Here is a 20,488-nt window from a genome sequence, read left to right as displayed (position 1 = left end):
TGCTATGGGGGCAGTTTTATCACAAAGGGATCCAGTTACACACCAATTACATCCTGTAGCCTTTTGGTCCCGCAAATTCTCGGCTCCCGAGATCAACTATAGTATTACAGACAAGGAACTTCTAGCTATCAGATCGGCCTTTAAGGCCTGGTGGCATTACCTTTTGGGAGCCAGACACACAGTCACAGTAATGACAGATCACCGCAACTTACAATATCTGAAGACGGCCAAAGCTCAGCCTTCCAGGCAGCTCCGCTGGGCTCTGTTTTTGGCTGAGTTTGACTTTATAATTACTTATCGACCAGGCAGTAAAAACGGAAAAGCAGATGCCCTCTCCCGGATGGGAATAGATGAACACTTGACCAATCCTCAACCAATACCCATAATCCCTGAACAAAGAGTTTTGGGTTTGGTCAGCGCTCAATCCCTTGAAGACATCGAGACAACGGTCAAATCACTCCTAACTCCGGCAGAATTACAGGACTGGCAACTCAAGGGGAAGGACTTCTCAGTGGATCAAGACCTACCATATTTCCGAGGACGATTGTACTTGCCCTGTGAGAAAATACAAAAACAGGTAATCTCCTGTTATCATGACTCATTAATGGAGGGCCACCCTGGCATTACCAAAACCATGGAAAAGGTCAAAAGACATTTCTGTTGGCCATCATGGAAGAAGGACATTAGAGACTTTGTAATCTCCTGCGGTGTGTGTGCTCAGAATAAAAGCCAGAAGGAGAAACCAGCCGGCCTCTTACACCCGCTTGACATCCCTCCCTGTCCATGGCATACCCTGTCCATGGATTTCATCACTGACTTACCTCCGTGCTCAGGGTATAATACCATTTTAGTAGTCGTGGATCTATTCTCCAAGATGGCTCACTTCATTCCCCTAAAGGGCCTACCTTCAGCTTCAGTGTTAGCCCGAGAATTCCTAGAAAACATTGTTCGGTTACACGGTTTTCCCTCGGTTTTGGTCTCCGATAGAGGAAGTCAATTCATCTCCCACTTTTGGCGAAGTTGCTGTCGCTTAGCCCAGATTGATGTGAGACTTTCAACTAGTCACCATCCCCAAACTGACGGACAAACCGAGAGGACAAATCAAACTCTGGAGCAATATTTACGTTGCATGCTCCAACAAACTGAAAACCCTTGGAAGGACATCCTTTGGATCGCTGAATATGCTTATAACAATTCGATCCATTCTGGAACCGGGAAGACTCCCTTCTTCCTGTTATACGGAACACATCCTAGGACCTCTAACCTGGATCCTCCCCAAAAACCCGAAACACCTGCTGTGGATCACTTGCACTCGGTGATCACTCATGCTTTTAAAGAAGCCACTGCCCATCTGCAAAGAGCTAAAGCACTATACAAAAAAGGAGCGGATCTACACCGTAAAGAGGCCGCTCACTTCTCTGTGGGAGATCAGGTCTGGTTATCCACTAAGCACCTGCCTCTAAAAGGACCCCGCACTTTCATCCCGAGATACCTAGGACCCTATCTCATCTCTGCCATAATTAATCCGGTGGCTGTCAAATTGGAATTGCCTTCTCATATGAAAATACATCCAGTATTCCATGTCTCCCTACTAAAACCAGTACAACCAGAAACCCGATTGACCAAACTCCCAGAACCTGTTCTAGTGGATGGAGAACTTGAGTTCGAAGTAAAGAACATCCTAGACTCCAAAATCTCCAAATCTAAGTTATACTACCTGGTTGATTGGAAAGGATACGGCCCCCAGGAAAGGTCTTGGGAACCCTCAGAACATGTCCATGCACCTCATCTGGTCAAGAAATTCCATCTAAATCACCCCGACAAGCCAAAACCCCCGGAGAAGATGCGCTTGGGAGGGCCCTTGAGGGGGGTGCTGTCATGATCACTGCTTCCAAGGGGCTAGGACCAGCCCAACGTCCTTGGAAGCAGGCCTCTAACCTTCATCCTAGGCACCAGCCGGTCCCCATTGGGACCTTTTGGACCTTGTCCTGGCGCCGGTGGCACCAGGCTCATCAAAATCACTGGTCCCGGCACTGGAAGCGCCGGGCTCATAACATGTATAAAGATGAGATGCTTGGGTGGACTTACCTGCAGCAGACCATGCTGCTTACTTACCAGCCATATGGGAATCCTCTACGAGCCGGGACTAGTTTCTTACCTGGGTGGGCAGGCTCCACTCCCTGGATACAACACTGGAACTCTTCTAGAACGGGGCAGGCTCCACTCCCTGGATACAACACTGGAACTCTTCTAGAACAGGAACTCTTTTCTTTCCTGGGCGAGGCAGTGGAGGAAGACGCCTCATCACTCCAAGGCTATTTAAACCACACCCGATTGATGCAACGTGCTTCGCGTTATTCTGCATCTGCAGCAGAACGCTCACCGTGTCGGTTCCAGTCTTCATTCTTCCGATCCTGAACCTGTGAGAACAAAAGCTTACCTTTCTTGTATCCAGCCTTCAGAAGCACCTGCAAAGACAAAGAAACAACAGGTTAGCACAGCAACCTTCACTCGCAGCGCTTTCCTCACCTGATCCATCGGCAGTTACCAACTCTTCGCGCTGCTCCTCCGCCATTATAAAAGCCTGTGAAGACAAAAGCATAATTATTCCTGTGGGGAATTTACTTACCGGCACCCCTCAAATTCCAGTTTTCTTCAACGCTGCATTCCTGCACCTGAAAGAGAAAGGGAGAGACATTAGGCAGGCTATTTACTCACGCGCCATTGCGCCCTCCACAATTAGGCACCTGCAAATACCCCGGCGTTTTCCAGAGTCTCTTCAGCATCCAAACTCATACCTGCAAAAGAAAAGAGACAGTTGGAGTGCATTTCGAAAGCTGGCAACAGGCACTTACTTACGCACTCCAAAGCGCTTCATTCCTATGCGCTGGCTCGAACTCCGGCTCTCTTCAAACCACCATCTTCCGCCTCAAGAGCCCTGCAAGACAAAAGGCACCATTTGAAAAGAACATTATACAGAGCCCCATTCCATACTAACGTGCCCACGCACCTAAAGACTGTAAGGACATTAAAGGTGCCCGGAAACTCACCGTTCGTGCAGTTAATGACGGTTAGCAATCCTCTGAAGTCAAGAGGCCTAGGTTTCAACCCAGTGAAGGAACTGGTAACGGCACCCTGCACCAGACGCAGATGGAGTGTCCAGCATTCACCTATCTAAGGTGAGCATGTTGACCTTGGGGCTCCACGGAAAAGTGAGAGGGGGAGAGAGAGAGAGACACCCGACAATCCCAGGTCATTAACCCCATATTCTTTCACCTGCAGACATCTTACTCTTCGAGTTAGACACACAGTGCGAAGAGGCCCAGCCCCGGAAGCCAATCGAGTCCTGCACTTCACTTTTCAAGATACAGTTACCACCCTGCCAAGACCAGCGCCTCCCTGGGAATCAGGTGAGCGTTACACCCGATTCTTCCATTTGGTCTTGACTACAACATCTTATCAATGGACCTTGAGTGGGATCCCTGGGAAGCCAGGTTATGGAAACGTACCCTGGGACTTCCGTATTGCGTTCCAATAGTCTCTCTTCGGTATGAGTTGGGACTGCTGTCTCTTAGATCATGGCTTCAATGGAAGTGGTTAACTCTATATAGATCAGCTCTAGATGTCCCTAAAAATTCACTTTTTGAGGAAATTGCAGGTGAATTAAATCAGGGTAAAAATCTATTTTTGGCGAAGTTCAAGCAAAGATGCCTGGAAATCTTAGAGAGAGCGGATTGTGATTCGACCTTATTGCTCCAGAATACAGACAGAGTAAAACGAAAGATGAAACAAAGAGACTGGATTGATACGATTGACAGTATGAAGAGGACGAAAAGATCTGCCTCATTTTCTGTGGTCGATAAGCCTCTCTCTTTGGTTCCCGCTTATCTAAAAATAACACCTGATCTGAGCTTTGGACTATCCCTTCTTAGATTTTGTTTAAATCTACTTCCTACTCAAGAGATGTTATCCTCTAGAGATAGAGAAGGGAAAATGGACCCACATTGTGATAAGTGCTCAATCAAGGTCCAGGCCTTAAAGCATCTATTATCCAACTGTCAGGGTACTTGGAATATGAGGGTCAGAAGATTTAGTAGGTTTGTTCATCAGTTATCCTGGCTTGATTCTGATGCGTTCTGGGCGAGATTATCCTCCTGCCATGAATCTGCTCTCTCCATGGAACTTGTTCGAGCTCTAAGAGAAATCTATTTAATCGGTGATCCAGTCTCACTTACGTATGGATTAAGATCGTAGAAACTAGTGTCATTCTGGCCAAATTTATTATGGAGGGTCCTTAATGGATTCTGTGTAATAAACCTGCTTCTTATATTGGAGAACTCTCTTCTGTGAAACTTGGATTTACAGATTGATTGATTTCTCTGGGAGAATAGTCTTATTTTTGTTTCTAATGTGTGTTTAGTTAGTTATTCTATTTTTCTTTTAAGATGAAGATTTTATTGATGTGGATTTTGTAAATTGCTTGAAGAATTTTATTTTTAATCATCTTTTGTATTGTTGTAAATGTGTTAAAAGTCAAATGTTGGCTGTTGCACAATACATTTTTTTAAAAAAGTACATGCATTTGTTTTTGGCGGGTGAAGGCTGGAGCTGATAGAGGACGGCAGGCATGTTAATTTGGGTTCGTGCCAGTACTCTACTTCCCAAACAACTTCAAAATTCCCTGGAGCATTAAATGAGATGTAACATGTGCAAACCTTTTACACAAGTTTCAACACTCTGGGGCCTTCACAGAATGTGCTCCAAAGTGTCTACATGCATGTAAGTGAGCTCTAGGTTTCACATATTGGCAGTTGACTGACACAACCGTACTCATGTTTCTGGTACTCTTTTTAGCCTGTGAGGGGAGAGTGGCCTCTACCTATGGGTTTTTCTCCTGTGGCGCATTTAGTTAAAGTGCCCAAGCGCCTCCAGCTATGTATAAATAGTAATAATAATTTAGCATTTATATAGCGCTACAAACCCTCAGGTATCTGAGCACTGCTTATTATTATTACCCACAGTGTGTGGTGCTCATTTATCGACCTCGGAATGATGAAAAGCTGAGTTTGGCCCTGCCGGGATTCGAACTTGCGTCAGCACGGATGTCGCTGTGCTATCGGACCAGCTGTAAATAGAAGAATAAGTAATAGTAATATAACTAAATCTGAACATTTGGCAAAGGACAACTGGGGAGTGCCCCCCATTTTGTTATATACTTTAAAATCAGTGCCTTTGAACTGACCCAAACACCCTTGGCCGTCTTAGCCCCCATGTAAAGGCACGACACAGTGCTGCATCCAACTAAAACATATGGAACTTGCTCTAAGCTGTGATAGCACAAACAGTCAGTCAAGACAGCTTTATTTTCAGCTTAAGGCCCATAAAACTGGCAGAAATACATACACGGGTTACAGAAATACATATCCTTTGCCCTGCTAATCCCTCTCTCCTCTCCCCCTCCCCTTGCACACAGCTGCCGACTGGCCGCTGGGCGTACCTCAGAGTCTCACAGGTCCCAGGCTCCCTCGCCAGTCATCCAGCACTTTCCACAGGGCCTGCACTTGCCCCATTGCTGCTGCACTTGGTCAATGACCCATGAGAACGACTTCTCTCAGCACTTACCAGTTTCTCTGACTAACCAGTCGCACTTGTCCCCCCATGCACTTTCCACTCTCCCCTCTCCTGTACCTGCTGTGCACTCGCACGATCTGATCGCACCATGCCTGAAGATCGTCTCTCATTTCCCCCGTCTCCCCTCCTCCATGGTTGTGCCCTATGCTCTTGGAAAAACTGCATAATCGTTGTCAGACCTATTTGCTTTCATCTACCCTGTTATATGTACTTATGCACTTACTCTGCCTGGCGGGCAGACATCTATTGTTCAGAAATTCAAGAGCTCTGAATGACTGTTTTTCTCCCCTGCTCCCCTCGCCCCCTCGTTGAGCACTTTGAAACACTTGTATTGTGTATAGGCACTATACAAATAAACATTACCATACAAGGCAAACCACATGTCAATAATATATGTTTACAGAAATGTAATACTCACTGTAGTTATTATTTCCATTAGTGGGTGCTTTGAGGAGGGGAATAATAGGTTTAATGCACTGCTCCATGGCATGAACATCTCCCAGTCAATCTTAGGGAAATTCCTCTCTCTTGCCAATCAGTGCAGAAGAAGCCCTAACACACTTCATAGGTCAAAGGCTATTCAATGAATTGCTAAACCATGACAACACCAAATGTAAGAACTGCATAACTTGGTTTTAATGGTGGAAATGCAGAATATGCATGTAACAAGGTCTGGTTCTTCTCTGCCATGCCAGATAAATGAATAATACACTGTATCACCTCACCTGGAACACACAGATATGTCCTACTTGCACCTGTTGGCTTATGCTTTATTAGTAGAGGCTTTGGTACTGTGTGATAAACTTCAGGAAAGGCATTGGAGTGGCCCGCAACATGTCCACCCACAGTACAGAGGTAGTGCGACTGTCCCTCCTACTCTCAGCACCTATGGCATGTATTCTGCTCTGATGGACCCTGTGAGGCCACTGACAGTGTTGGTGCCAGCGGGACTTGGATTTGGGGTATCTGAAGGCCTGTGGGGTTTCACCTATTTCCTTCTTCAGCAGATGTACAAAGGGTCTTCTGAATCAGTTCTTGTGAAGGCTGACATTTTCCCTGCTAACTCTGACTTACCATCAGGGTTCTTTGTGTTTATGGAACATAATAATAATAATAAATAATTTGGCATTTTATAGCGCTACGAGCCCTCAGGTATCTGAGCGCTGCTTATTATTACCCACAGTGTGTGGTGCTCATTTATCAACCTCGGACGGAAGGATGTAAGCCTGAGTTTGGCCCCGCCGGGATTCGAACCTACGTTAGCAGGATCTGCACGGATGTCAAAGCGAGTGCTCTACTCACTGTGCCACTGACATGATGTTAAAGCAGGCAATGCTTTTTTTAAATAAAAGCATAAAGGCACAAAACGCGTATAGTCTGAATCTTTTTCTGTCACCACAAAGAGAGGTGGGCGAGCACCATCCTGGCTCATTATGTTTGTTTTCCCTAAGTAAGAAGAGAATGAACTACATCCCAGGCACAATCAGTTGTCTCTGGTTCTTGACTATGGAAGCCGCAGCCTTCTCAGGACCTCAGTTACATATGATGATCCAGGCTATACTCTGAATAGCCGTCTTCATGGAGTGTACGATTTGTGGAAGGCAGTTCTTGCTATAGTCCTCACTTAACCATCGCTCGTTGCTTATGGACCTTCACCAAAGGCACCCCTCGCATCATTAGTCCTTCAGGATTTCAGGTGCTCACAGGTTTAAACTACTCTCCATTTGTCAAAAGTAAAATGGAGAGTGAGGCAATCAGGAGCTTACATGTAGCCACGGGAACCGCAACAGTGTTTGAGGATTGCTCACACTAAGTCCCCAGACTTTTCTCAAATGTGAAGATAAGCAAACAGATTGCAGTTTGGTGCTGGCATCCTAAGGGCTAGCCCATGCTGGGATAGGTATCCGGCATGTGTGACTCCTCCAAACCAAACCATCAATTCCCCAGTAACACCCATAAAAAAGCAAGAGCACCCCACAATCATAGGCACGCTGATTCGCCGCAAAACGCCTCTGGGCAAGTGAGCAATGGAAAAAGGAGTGACCACTTTCAAGAAGATTGAATGAAATAATGCTCGAATAGTGGAGCGAAGGAAGAGAATTACAGATTAATACGCATCAACAGGAATGATGCATAACATTGGGAGCATTGTCCCTTGCGTGACGTTAAATAATGAGAAGTTGGTGAAAGTCAACCACGGAAGATAGACAATGGGGCATCATCCATCAGAATTTGGATTCAGGTATTGCCAATTTGGTCTTTCGTGTGCTATCAGAAGGGACGTTGGATGAATGCCACATTGCCATATCACAAACCTTTGCCTTTCCCAGATGACAAGCTGACACAGTTCCCTTTCACCTACCTGAAGGTGATGGCGTAGGAATTGGGCGGGTCTCTCTTCCGGACCAGAAAGGCCCCATCGCGTGGAATTCGCAGCAGCATGTCCTCCGCCTCCCCGCGGCTCAGGTTACTGTAGTACCAGCTGCAAAGGAGAGCAGGGCACTTTAGAAAGGCAGACTTTGTGACAGAGAAAGAACTAGGACTGGGAAACCAGGCATTAAAATAGTTGCTATACAAACTGGCACAACATGGTCTTCTTGTAACCGTCAGAACTACCCAAAAACAAACATTAAATAATATGGTCTTTTTTACTGACATCTCCCATTCCGGAAATAGTGACACATTGGGCCTGAAAGTGGAAAAGGCTTCAGAGAACCACATAAATACATGATTCCTTTTCATATTGTGCACCTGATACAGTGCACATGAAAGTGCACACTTGCACACAGCACAACAACCTTCATGACAATGATAAACTGTAATCAAAACCCAAGAGAAGGAAAGCAGAGAGGTCAACGCACTTCATCTTATGGAAATAGAGGAGTCTTCCTTAAGTGAGCAAATAGGTCATATAGCGAATCAATGGCTGCCGTGTGTTCCAGAGGGTCGGAGCCATCATAGAAAAAGCTCTTCCTCCTTTGCTGCTTGCTGTGATCGCTGTGGCCCGAGTTGGAACACGAGCTTTTTCAGTGAAGGCTACACAACCAAAAAGACATTAAGGCCTGGCATTTTTTGTTTTACAGACATCTTTGCTCTAATGATCAGTTTGACTACTTGCAAACGTGAGTGCAAAACTGGTAACACAAATATTTGTATTGTGTCTGATTTTCCTCAGCAGTTCACGATTACTGTGGGCCCATTGTCTGTAATGTTATTTGTTTGTTATGTGTAATATGTAGAGGTGCTGTGTGAATACAATGGAGCTAATTTTTGTCAAATGAGTAACTTGGGGGCTGGGAGCCGTTACATATAGATATGCACGTAAGCAGTTCCATGCTGCCAAATTTTGGTTATTTGCAAGGCGGAGTACCAATGTCCATGGCAAAAGGCGACGTACACATGTGTATGCCGCATTTTGCCCTGCACACGGGCACTCTGCCGTGCAAGTGAGTAGACTCTGCCTACCATTCTCCCACAGCAGGCAGAATTTACAATTCCAAATAAACACTGCCTACCATGTGGACATGGTAGGCAGCATTTAATTGTACATGCTGCCCGCCATGCATGTATAGTAGGCAGCGTGTACAATGGATACCTATGGACTGCACCCGCTTTATGCCTGTGCATAAAGCCAGCGGGTTCCAAGGCTTTAACACCTCTCGTTCTAGTTACGCCACAGAGCAAAATTAGCTGTGAGGGAGAAGTAGCACGCCTGTGCAGCACCTATGAGCGCCACGCAATTTAGGTGCGCTGGCGTAGCTCATTGATCTATTTTGCACATCGGGGGCTCTGGAGAAAAACATGTAATTAACATAATCATAAGACAGACCATCAGTGGCCTCGTGTGCACCGCACTGCCTTACTTACGCTCAGTACATGCCTTGATTTTCTTTTTAGGCCTGCTAGCTCACTGAGCTGCAGTCACACGTTCTATAACTGTAGTCAGGCGACGGCAGTTTGAATCCCAACGTGTTTCTTTTTCTAGTGCACGAGCTGCTGCGGGTGGGGCTGGAGGCATAACATGAGCTCTGAGAAACTCGTATCAGAGCACACCATTATTTCCTATCTACACCTCTGTGCCCAGGTTTTAATGGCAGCTTCAAAAAAGGCCATTACAGAAGCCCGGACCACAGACAGCCAAGGCTTTGGCTCCCCGCCCCAAACTGCAACGTCAGGGACTGATCAAACTAGGGCCCTGAGTTTGAATCAAACACTTTCAGCACAAGGGGCACCTGCGGCCTCCTGTGCAAAAGCAGATCCTTGCACTCCGGGGGTCAGCCCGTGGATGTGGTGATGGTGTCCCTGGAAAGGGAGCTATATGGGACTATTAGCGACCTAAATAGAACCCGATTTTAGCTTTCCCCATGTTGAACTAACCGAGCAATGCGGCGGGGCCCTTTGGCCGTGCTTTAGCAGGAATGTAGTGTCTGAAAGTGCCTGCTCGGCCTATTGCTCAGAATGCGCACCTCTGCTGCACTAGTTGGCTCTTATGGAAGTAACAGGATCTATCCCTCTAGTCCAGAGTGCACATAGCCGAAAAGTACACAGGGGCGGGGAGACAAGATGCATCAGGCCCAAAGGGCTGCAACTGCTACCTCAGTAATGTTGCTGCACCTCTTGCCATCCAAGTCTTGGAGACATACCCTTCCTTCGTGTGCCTTTTTTCTACTTAGTAGAAATACATTTACTTACCATATAGCTTAGTGGAACAATAAAGCAAATACGTGTGCACTGACAAGCATGAAGAGCATCAGTGGCACGAGACATGGATGTAGCTGAGAACGTAAACATTGTCATTGGGTTCCCTCACCATTAACTATACTGGCTAGGGCTGATGGGAGATGTAGTCCATAACCCCTGCATTTGTCCATATGTACCCCTAGCCAATAAGCCACAATTTGCTCATTCCTCTGTTTCCCTTTATGTTCCCTTTAAGAAAATTAGCTGGAATGAGACAGTAGTTTTTTTTAAAAAATGGCAAACTTGGCCACAGTTTTATTTTCACAACAAAAAAATCACTGCACACATTTATTGAAATCCAGTCTGTAAGTGTGGCGCTTGCTACGTGTCCAATCCACCTGCTTCCCCCTATTCCTTTGCATAAAGTCCATAGTAGGCCCAACTCTCCCAACCCTTTGTGCCTGATCCTAACCTGCCCCTGCAGGGGTCCGTGGGCAGGGAGAGCGCCGTTTCTTTTGGGGGAAGCTGAGCCCTTGTTGTCTCCACCAGACGCCCCTGCCATTAGGCTCCCAAGAGGCACTGGTCCGAGAAAAGCAAAGACCCTTCCGGCTTCCTCCTGGCTCATTCGGAGTCTGTTTTTTGTGCTTAGTCCCCCAAACACCGCCACACCACTTGGTGGGTTACCGTCCACCATGGCTCCCCTCTCTCCCGATTCCTTTTATAGCTCTAGTAGCTTTGTACATATATTCTAGTAGAAGAGCTCCATTCCCATTGCCGACAGATGCACAGCATCTTTTAAAAAATATTCAGGGTTTTTTAAGCTGATCAGGCCATGTCTGATGTTTTGGAAGCCTCTGATCTTGCAGAATTTAGACATGGCGCAATTCAACTTCTTCCTAGATTTTTTAACTGCTGTGTGGTCCTCGCCCCCCCTCCATTCCGGCCTGGGAATTATCTCCGACCACACAATCTGCGTCTCCCCCAGCTGTGCTGATATCTCCTCCAATGGGAACATCATGTCCCTCAACAAGACCCCCCTCCCTAAGTTGGTGAAATCATTCCCCCCAAGTGGATGACCAGCACATCTGACCTCTGCTGGTTACCCAGCAACGTCCGCAGCAGCCCCTGCAGCTGCGCCCATTTCATCCCTGGCACCCCGTGCCACCAGATCCAGAACTCGCCGGCCGTCAGCTCCTCCTGCTGCGGTGTCCAGCTAGCCCTGGCTTTTGAAACAAACAAGTGCCCCACTACCCAAATGGAGCACCTCTTCCTCCTCTGAGAAGGAGATGAGATGGCATGCTACATTTACATTTTTTCTGGACTGATGTACCTCTTAAAACACCCTGACGACCATCTCCCTAACTTCTTGATGTCTTACGCCCCTAAACCCCAGGCCGCTGTGAAGGTGGCTGCCCCGATCCTGAAAGAATGGGTCCCGAACCGCCCCTCTGTTAACCCCATCTTTGCCAATGCCAGTTCCATAACTCTCTTGAACTGGAAGCGGCTCAAGGCGGTCCCGTCCCTGTGTAGCAGCAATGGTGTCCCTGGATCCGAAGGCGGTCGTTGCTGAAAGAAGCAGGCCAAGGCCGCCACCGGGCATACTAGACTCGCCTGGATGGCCTGTAGTGTCAATGCCACCCCTTTCCCCTTCTGGTCAGTCTTTGACCTACGCACATAAATGACCACCTGGGTGCTATTTGTTTACACACCCCTTAACCGCAAGAAGCCATTCCCTTTGCCCCCTTTGTTTTCGGGCACCAGCCCACTCACCCTGAGAGCCCCAAAGAAGGCCACTGTGAAGGCAGCTGTAAATAGCACTCTCTCCGGTTTACTGCTGCATACTGTATTTAGACATTTAATTAAACCATGCAGTTTTACTATGTCGATGGGCTGCCTATCACCAGGCTTCAGTACCGTTTGCTTGGCCGATCCTCTCATAGCCAATGTGATGTAATGTTCCTTGGTGGGGTCTCCTTCACCCCGCTGTTTGGCATAATAAGCTATTGCGGCCAAATGATATGTCATCCAGGCTGTGGTTCTCCCCATCCTCCAGCACCAGCCCACAAAGGTCCGCACCGGTAACTCTCTCAGCCCTTCTGGCAGTATGTCCCTTTGAAATGCTGTGAACCGTTCCCAACAAGCCCTGTACCTCTTTGCTGTGCCTGGCGCCACAGCTGTGTCTATCAGGGAGCTCAGATCACCCCAATCATCCCCCACCAATGCTCCTTGAATGGGGCCATCACCTTCCTTGCTTCTGGGTAGCTGTCTCGGAACTTCTCCCACTGTAAACGAGACAGAGAATCAGCGACCGTGTTTTTGACGCTGGGAATGTGCCGAGCCTTGACCTCGATGTTTAAAGCCAGAAAGCATTTAGTGAGTTCCCCAACACCCTTAGATTTCTTGATGACCCCAGATTAATAATCTGAACCACCGCCAAATTGTCTGACCACAATGACACTTTTTTGTTCTCCAGGTGTTCCCCCCCACAATTTAAATGCTACTACAATGGGGAATAGTTCCAACAGCGTGATGTCCTTCGTGATTCCCTTCATATGCCACTCTGCTGGCCATGCTTTGCCGCACCACCTGACCCCCAAGATCGCCCTGAAATCGTGAGACCCTGAAGAATCAGTAAATAGTTTGAGCTTCTTGCTGCTGGCCCAATCCTCCCTCCAGATTGACACCCCATTTGACTCCCCCAGAAATGTTTCCCACATCCGGAGGTCCTCTTTTACCTCCGCTCCCAACCGGACATGTTGGGAAGCATGCTGCAGCCCCACTGTCTTCAGCTCTATACCTCTGGCAAACACTTTCCCCGAGGGTATCACACTTCCAGCAAAATTAAGGTTACCCGCTAGCGACTGCAGCTCCCTCAAGGTTGCTTTGTTCTTCCCCTTCAGCCCCTTTACGATCTCCTTCAATTTCTGCACCTTGTCCTGCGAGAGCCTGCATTCGCCCTTGACTGAGACGATTTCAATCCCCAGAAATGTCAATATAGTGGCAGGGCCTACTGTCTTCCCTGCTTCCAATGGGACCCCCAAGTGCAACATCAAACCTTGAAATGCCTCCATGAGTGCCCTCCACTCCCCAGTCCCTTCTTTACCAATGAATAAAAAATCATCAAGATAATGAAAGATCCCACCTTCTTTCATCTTTTCTTTAACAGTAAATTCCAGGAAGGTACTGAATGCTTCAAAGTACGAGCATGAGATGGCACAGCCCATCGGCAGACATTTGTTGTCCACCTTGAACCCCAGCAAATGATGGCTTTCCCTGTGAATTGGCAAAAGCCTGAAGGCTAACTCAATGTCTGACTTACCCATTAGGGCACCCCTCCCTGCCGCTTTTACCATTTGTATAGCGTCATCCAAGGAGGCATACTGCACCCTACACAACTCCTCCGGTATGCCGTCATTCACAGATTGCCCCTCTGGAAAGGAGAGGTGGTGGTTCAAGCGGTACTGGCCTCCCTCTTTTTTGGGGGCCAGCCCTAGTGGTGACACCACCAAATTGTCCATGGGAAGGCAAGACAAAGGGCCCAACACTCTGCCTAGCTTGATTTCTTTCTCCACTTTGCGCTCCACCACCTCCGGCCTCTCTAGTGCTGACCGTAAGTTGGTTGCCTCCCTAAACCCCCGGTCTCCTGCCCCCGGGAGCTTGAAACCCCACCTGAACCCTTGCCACAACAACTTTGCATCAACCTTGTTGTGATATATATTAAGTAAAGGAGTCATGGCAAGGAGGTTAACTGGTGTGGGTAAATTCGTTTTAATCATACTCATGTCTCTCGCAGGTTTGTCAAAAACTGCTTCTCTCTGCTAGTACCTCATTCTCTCTTTGACTTCTCTTCAGGTTTGCTGTTGCTTTTATGCCTTGCCTCGCTTGCGGCGGAACTGCGCGCCCTGAAGCTCCCGCCCCTTGTGTGCCTAAATGTACATGCTTTACCATAGGAGCAATCCCCTTCTGCAAACCTCCAGCCATCTGGTCGCTCCCCCTGGTAGGTTGCTGCCCAATTGACCCAGGAGGAGGGCCCGCAAAAGGACCCCCTACCTCGCAGCGCATAACCCTCTCTGCCTCTCCAAACCTGAGATTTCTCCCCTTGCTCTTTGTCACCAGGTTCCCTGGCGGCACCATCTTATCAATGTACCCCCCCGACATCCACCTCATCCCAAGACATAGCGGGCCACACTTGCATTTTTATCATGAAACCCCGATCATAATCCAGCCACCCTTCATCCCCATACTTCAGGTATAGGTCGTGGATATATTGCTCGTAGGCCACCATTGATAATGCATCATGCGGGTATTTTTCTAGCATCACGGACATGTAAATTCTAAATCCCTTGAGCCAATTGTGGATAGTGTGTTCCACCTTAGACCTCTCCCTTTCCTTTTTTTCTTTCTCCTTCTCTGACAAGTCTTTCAAGCCTTCCCCAAAGGTACAATCACCAACAAGGCAAAGATGTCCACAAATTCCTTCCTCCATAGCCTCTCCTTGGTGGCCCATGGAATGTGCCACACCAATGAGTTGACTGCCGCTCGCAGTGGTGCAAAACCTGGCATTGCTCTACCATACTGGGTTACCTGCCCCCAAGCTCCCACAACCCCCAAGTTGGTTGGGACCCCTGGCGAAGGCTGTGCCTGGTTCTCCCCCATGACATTGAGAGCCCCGGACCCCTGCCCCCACCAACCTTGCCCATTCAGTGTCCCAGCTGGACTGGATACTTGGGACAGCTGACTCACACCCCCAACTGGACCTGTACTAGGCAAACCGACCAACAGAAACCCCTCTGGCGGAATCACACCCCTTTGAGGTACCAGCCCATTCCCCCCACAGGTGAAGAGGCATGATAAATTCCACTCCCAGACCCCCCTGAGCCCTGGGTCATCCCTTGCTATATAGCGCACCATTTCCATTTACTACGTTTCCCAGCATACTGTCATTAGCACCTATATTTTGCACTTGCCCACTTTTCCCCCATGCTTTCATGCACTCTATGAACATACCTTTGACCATCTCAAGGGATGTGGGTCCCTCCGCAGCTACTTCCACCGTTCTGGTTCCAGGAGTGCTGGGTGTGCCCCCACGGTTCCCTGGAGCCTCAGCAGGTATCAGAGCCGGTAAGGCTGCATACTCCTGCGCCCTCCCTTTCCCTCTTGGTTTTTTGCCGGCCTTGGACTGCTCCTTGTTCGCCCTGGCCTTTGCAGTCATAGTCCTTTTCCTCTTCTGTGTCTGGACCTCATCCTCTTCATCTTCTTCTTCTTCCTGTACTTCTACCTCCACCAGTGCCCCCTCACTGGCACTGTCCTGAAACATCAGTGGCGAGACATTCATCTGGCTGGGCCCTGGTGTTTCCTGTCCTGCATGAGCCACCATTGTGCTCATCCAATCGGGCCCATGCGTTGCTGCCACCAATCTCGCCATCTTCAAAAAAGCCTCCAGCTCCATTATTATGCCGGCTGAGCAAACGTTCCTTTGCTCAAGAAGTGAAGGTATGCCTGCACAGGGGCCTTAGATTAAAAGTCTGCTGCCTTACTGACTGGGCTACCCGGGCACAGGGCTAGATTGCAGCCTTTATGGAAACAAAGTTTGCGGCTCTGTCAGGCATTCCCCTCCGCTCTGTGCTGCGAGCTCCGTCCCCTTGAAAGATGTAGGGAGAAACTCCCCGCTTCTTATAAGGCAGCCCGCACTCAAAAGATTTCACCCTTGTGCAGCCCGGGTTAAATCACCGGTTAGTTATGATGGCAGCCTGATATGTGCAGCCAACTCCTCCTGCTGGCCTGGCTGTGTCGCTAGGCAGGAGGCGGCAAGAGCCGTAACTGTCCGTGCCCTTTGCCACTCCTTAACCCTTTCCGCCTGCTCTGCTTCTTCTGTGTTCGCTCTTGGGCTCCAGCCCCTCCGTCGGCTTCTTCCGAGTCTGCTGCCTCGCTCCTGGGCTGGGCTTCGGCCCCTCCTTCTGCTGTTTCTGGGATCACCTGCGCAGCCTCTGCTCCCTGTGCAGCGTCGCTCCTGATGCTGCTTCCGGGTTCGCCGGCTCTGCTCCCTGCGCGTCACTCCTGGGCTCCAGCTCCTCGCTCAGTTTCTTCAGCGGCGATTAGGAATTTCCTTCCGCCTGGGCCGCCGACAAGATGCCCGCCGGTTCTTCTTCTTCCTGGACAGCACTTCGCCGACGGGGTGATTCCTCCACAAAGCACATGATTCGCCGACAGGGTGATTCCTCCACGAAGCACACGACTCCTCCAACACACAAAACGAAATCCTTCTCTCTGGCGGCGGGGCGGGCGCCCTACTGCAGGTGCTGGATACTTCCTGCTGTAGGACGCCCGCTCATTATAAAGGGCTTGCCCCGCCCACTTCCATTGTTTGCCCTTCGCTGGCTTTTGGTTGTCTTGGCGCCGTTCTGCGCTCGAGCCCTCCCCTTACCCAGGGGGAGGGGAGGAGTGGTAGAGGAGGCCCCTGCAGGGGTTACCGGGCCGCCTCCTCCATTTTCTTTTTGTTTTTTTCCGTCGGCAGCTTCAAAACACCTGCAGAGCCAAAGGTTGCAGACCTAAAGGTTGCAGACCTAAAGAGGGCGGAAATTGAACATTACTGGATTTAGGGACAGTACCAGGTTCCTTAGGCGGAGGGACTCCAATGTGCCCAAAGCAGCAGTGGTAGAAACATCCGGGCTGAGTAAGGGTAACTCAGAAGTGACACTCAAAATACAGGGTGTGGCTTACGAGTTAATAACACATTAATGTTTAAAATGACACACCTTACAGATTGTAGCACTTCTCTGATCCTCAGCTTGGAGGAACTGAAGCTACAAAGTGGGCCTTTCTGAGTGAAAATGGCATGCATGTGGTTAATTTCAGGGTGAGATGCCTCAATAAGATATATTTTGGATAGTTTTCTCCCATTGTTTCACTTACTGAAATATTGCAATTCAGCATATAAACTGACAACTGAATCTGAATTGCAGAAGGGGTCATTGTGTTCTTAAAAAGTAAATATGTGAAAATCTGCATACCTCCCTTCATGTTGCGGGTAAAACCCTCAACTAAGGGCACAAGGGGGTGGAGGTGGTGTAGATTTGATCTAAGGGAATATTTACTTTCTATGACACATGGAAGTTAATGATGCCATCCCATTGTTTTACTTGCCAAAATATACTGAGTCTTAGAAAAAAAGGAGAGTATGCTAACGTGTCTTAATAAAATGATCAGGCATGATTGTCCTGGAAATATTACACTTCCCATACATGGCCATTCCAGATAAAAAAAACTCCAGCATGGCCGACCTGCGTACGCATCACTGATCAAACCCTCTATTGGCTATCAGATAACGATGAAAGCACAAACATTAGTGAAGTGACAGCCCACAAACAGACCCTTTACCTGTGCCAATAGTTACCTTTTGGACTCATGGGGGTTCAAATTGGGCACAGCGTCGGTGAGGCGCAGCTCGAACTCTGCACATCTCAGTGGCAACTCTTTGTAGTGGTGGACCAGGTCGTAGATGCTGTCAAAGGGGAGGTTCTCTGTCAGGAAGTACTTCACTTTATCGCCATCCACAGTGGAATAGATCCGGCAATGCTGCACTCTGTTTGAGCGCCTAGAATGTGAAAAGAGACAAAAACAAAATGGAGTCAAGGTAAGTAGTGATGCTCATTTGCATGAAAGAGTCACTAAAATGTCTGCAGAATAATGGACTCGGGAATTCGGGCAGACGAATGCTGTGGGGAATTCAAATGTTCATAACAATTAAGTCTTTCCTTGTGCAGCTGACGAATACGTCAGGCACGTCATTTCAACAAAATGCCAGGGGTAGCGGAAGTGACATCACACGACCCTTGACATCTGATGACATCACAGGAAGTCGTCAGTTGTCCACGCCCCCAAGTTACATCACAGGAAGTGATGGCACACGACCTTTCACTGCTTGACAAAACAGGAAGTGGCATCACATAGCATTGATCCTCAGTACAATAGAAAAAACATGGTTACAATATCACTGTAATATGAAGTACATTCCATGCAAGAATGGATCACCATATGCAGTGTTGATATCAGCGTGTAATCGCCTATATTATCAAATTACTGTGAATGTAAGCAGATGCCCAACACAACAACCTGGACTAATGTACATCACTCAGGCCACACTGTAAACAGACCGAGCATCTCAAAAGGGCCTAAGCCCCAAGGCACAGACATCCAGCACCTGACTAGTGTCTGGCAACAGACTGGAAACAGCAACTAACACAAGTCCAAACAGAATAATGATGGTCTGGCGTGTTGCCCAGAGCTGTGCCAGTGGTTATGAATGATTTGAAACCTTCCAGCCATCACCTTTCTGTTTTTCTTATTTGGTAAGTAACCCACAGTTTTTTTGTTAGATGGGAGATAGAGGGGAAGGATGTGCTGCAGGTCACAGTAATTGCAGTGATTTTTATTTTAAAATGTAACCAGCAGCAGTAGCTCCACGACATCACCCCTAGAAAAGCCTGCTGGGCCTACAGACGTTATCTACTCCTCACTAATGACGTCCAATGAGGCTGAAACATGTCTGGGGATGCGTGTGGTCTCGTGCAAAAGGAATGCGACCTAGCAGTTTGGGATGGACTGGCACCAAGCATGATTTGCATATGGTCTTTGCCCTTCTGTAGTGGGTTGGCAGGCTGAAAAACGATGGTCTGGAAGGTTGCCCAGAGCTGTGCCAGTGGTTATAAATATTTTGAAACCTTCCAGCCATCACCTTTCTGATTTTCTTATTTGGTAAGTAACCCACAGTTTATTTGGTTAGATGGGAGATAGAGGGGAAGGATGTGTTGCAGGTCACATTCATTGAAGATTTTTAAATGTTTAAATGTAAGCAGCAGCAGCACCATGACATCACCCCTAGAAAGACCCATTGTATTATTTTCTCTGGTCCTTTATATCTTGCTTAATGCCAGTCTCCTCCAGATTCTAAGCACTGGAACAGGAACTGAACCCACGTTGCACTGCATCCTCTTGTTTCCAAAGCAAGTGCATTGCCCCTGAGCTATCCTCACAAATATAATTTGGCAGGTTATTTCAAAGGTGGGAGGGGGGGCAACATCATGTATATTAATTATCTCACCTTGCATCTATTGACAGTGTGCCTGTGATGCAGGTCTGGCAGATCTGGGTCCAGTCACACAGTGCCCAGGCAGGACTGTTGGCAGAGGCCACTGGGGCACACCCCTCCCACCATCGGCCTAGCGGCTCACTGGATGTGCAAAGCAGACGAGAAACACGGATGAGATTTGCGTTCATGCTATGCTGCCACTGAGTACTGCAGGATGCTCTTACCGAAACCCAGCTAGCTAGACCTAGCCCCCATACCCTTGCTGTTGCTACAGTACTGGGTATGAGCTGCACAGACAGCCCCGCCTCTGAACCCAACCATTCAGGCATTCTTCACTAATGGACGACCAACCTGTTAGTGATGGTGGCTTCATGTGTTTTCCCGCATCCCTGTTATTTCTCCAGCTAACTCTAGATTCCACTGCAAAAAAGGTAGCAAGCGCCCCTCTCTCGAAAGAACAAGGCGTGATAACCTGTTCAGTGGTTATTAACCACATTGAGAGTTCGCAGCCATTGCTTTTTGCTCACTGTACCTTCACAGATGGGAAAAACTCTAGATTCCAGGTGAAAAAAGCTGTGGCACATTTAGCTGCATTTACAACCGTCTTTTTCAGGTGCAACACAGATATCTGCACACGTGGGAATTTATCAGACAATGACTTTGCATGTCCAACATGTGGCAAGTAGTATCATGATAAGTTCTGGAAATCTCAACCATTGGAAGATATTGCCATGTGCAATATTTTCAGTAATGAGTAATAGATTGAAAGAGCGGGAGATTTAGTTGGCTGTAAGTGCACCCCTCAGATGAACGATGCGTAAATATAGAGATGCAACTTTAAAATGTCTGAAAGTGAATCCTTGAAAAGTCCATTCCTGTTAAACCTCTGCTCATGTTTGTGGATGGGGTGTGATGTGCTGGTAATGAAATCCTAGCTTTGCCTCATCACAAGAAATGTGTGATCCTGAGCTACTGCTGCTGGTTACATTTTAAAATAAAAATCACTGCAATTGCTGTGACCTGCAGAACATCCTTCCCCTCTATCTGCCATCTAACAGAAAAACTGTGCTCCTGTGGCCTCAGCTAACA

General features: G+C 48.0%; 1 protein-coding gene across 2 annotated transcripts in view; it reads right to left on the bottom strand.

The window, feature by feature from the left end:
* The window catches only part of PLCG2 (phospholipase C gamma 2), a 953,330-nt gene that overhangs the window by 256,311 nt on the left and 676,531 nt on the right, over window positions 1–20,488 (bottom strand). For both annotated transcript variants that reach the window (XM_069638435.1, XM_069638443.1), the window contains exons 18-19: window positions 17,705–17,905; window positions 7,994–8,113 (exon numbers count right to left, since the gene is read on the bottom strand). In XM_069638435.1, the coding sequence (XP_069494536.1) occupies window positions 7,994–8,113; window positions 17,705–17,905 (321 nt within the window). The remainder of the gene's footprint in view (window positions 1–7,993; window positions 8,114–17,704; window positions 17,906–20,488) is intronic.

Source organism: Ambystoma mexicanum, chromosome 1q (genome assembly GCF_040938575.1).
Source record: "Ambystoma mexicanum isolate Mex_15411 chromosome 1q, UKY_AmexF1_1, whole genome shotgun sequence".
Classification (NCBI taxonomy): Eukaryota; Metazoa; Chordata; class Amphibia; order Caudata; family Ambystomatidae; genus Ambystoma; species Ambystoma mexicanum.
The sequence above is the reverse complement of the archived record's forward strand: the minus strand, read 5'-3'. Positions and strand labels throughout refer to the sequence as shown.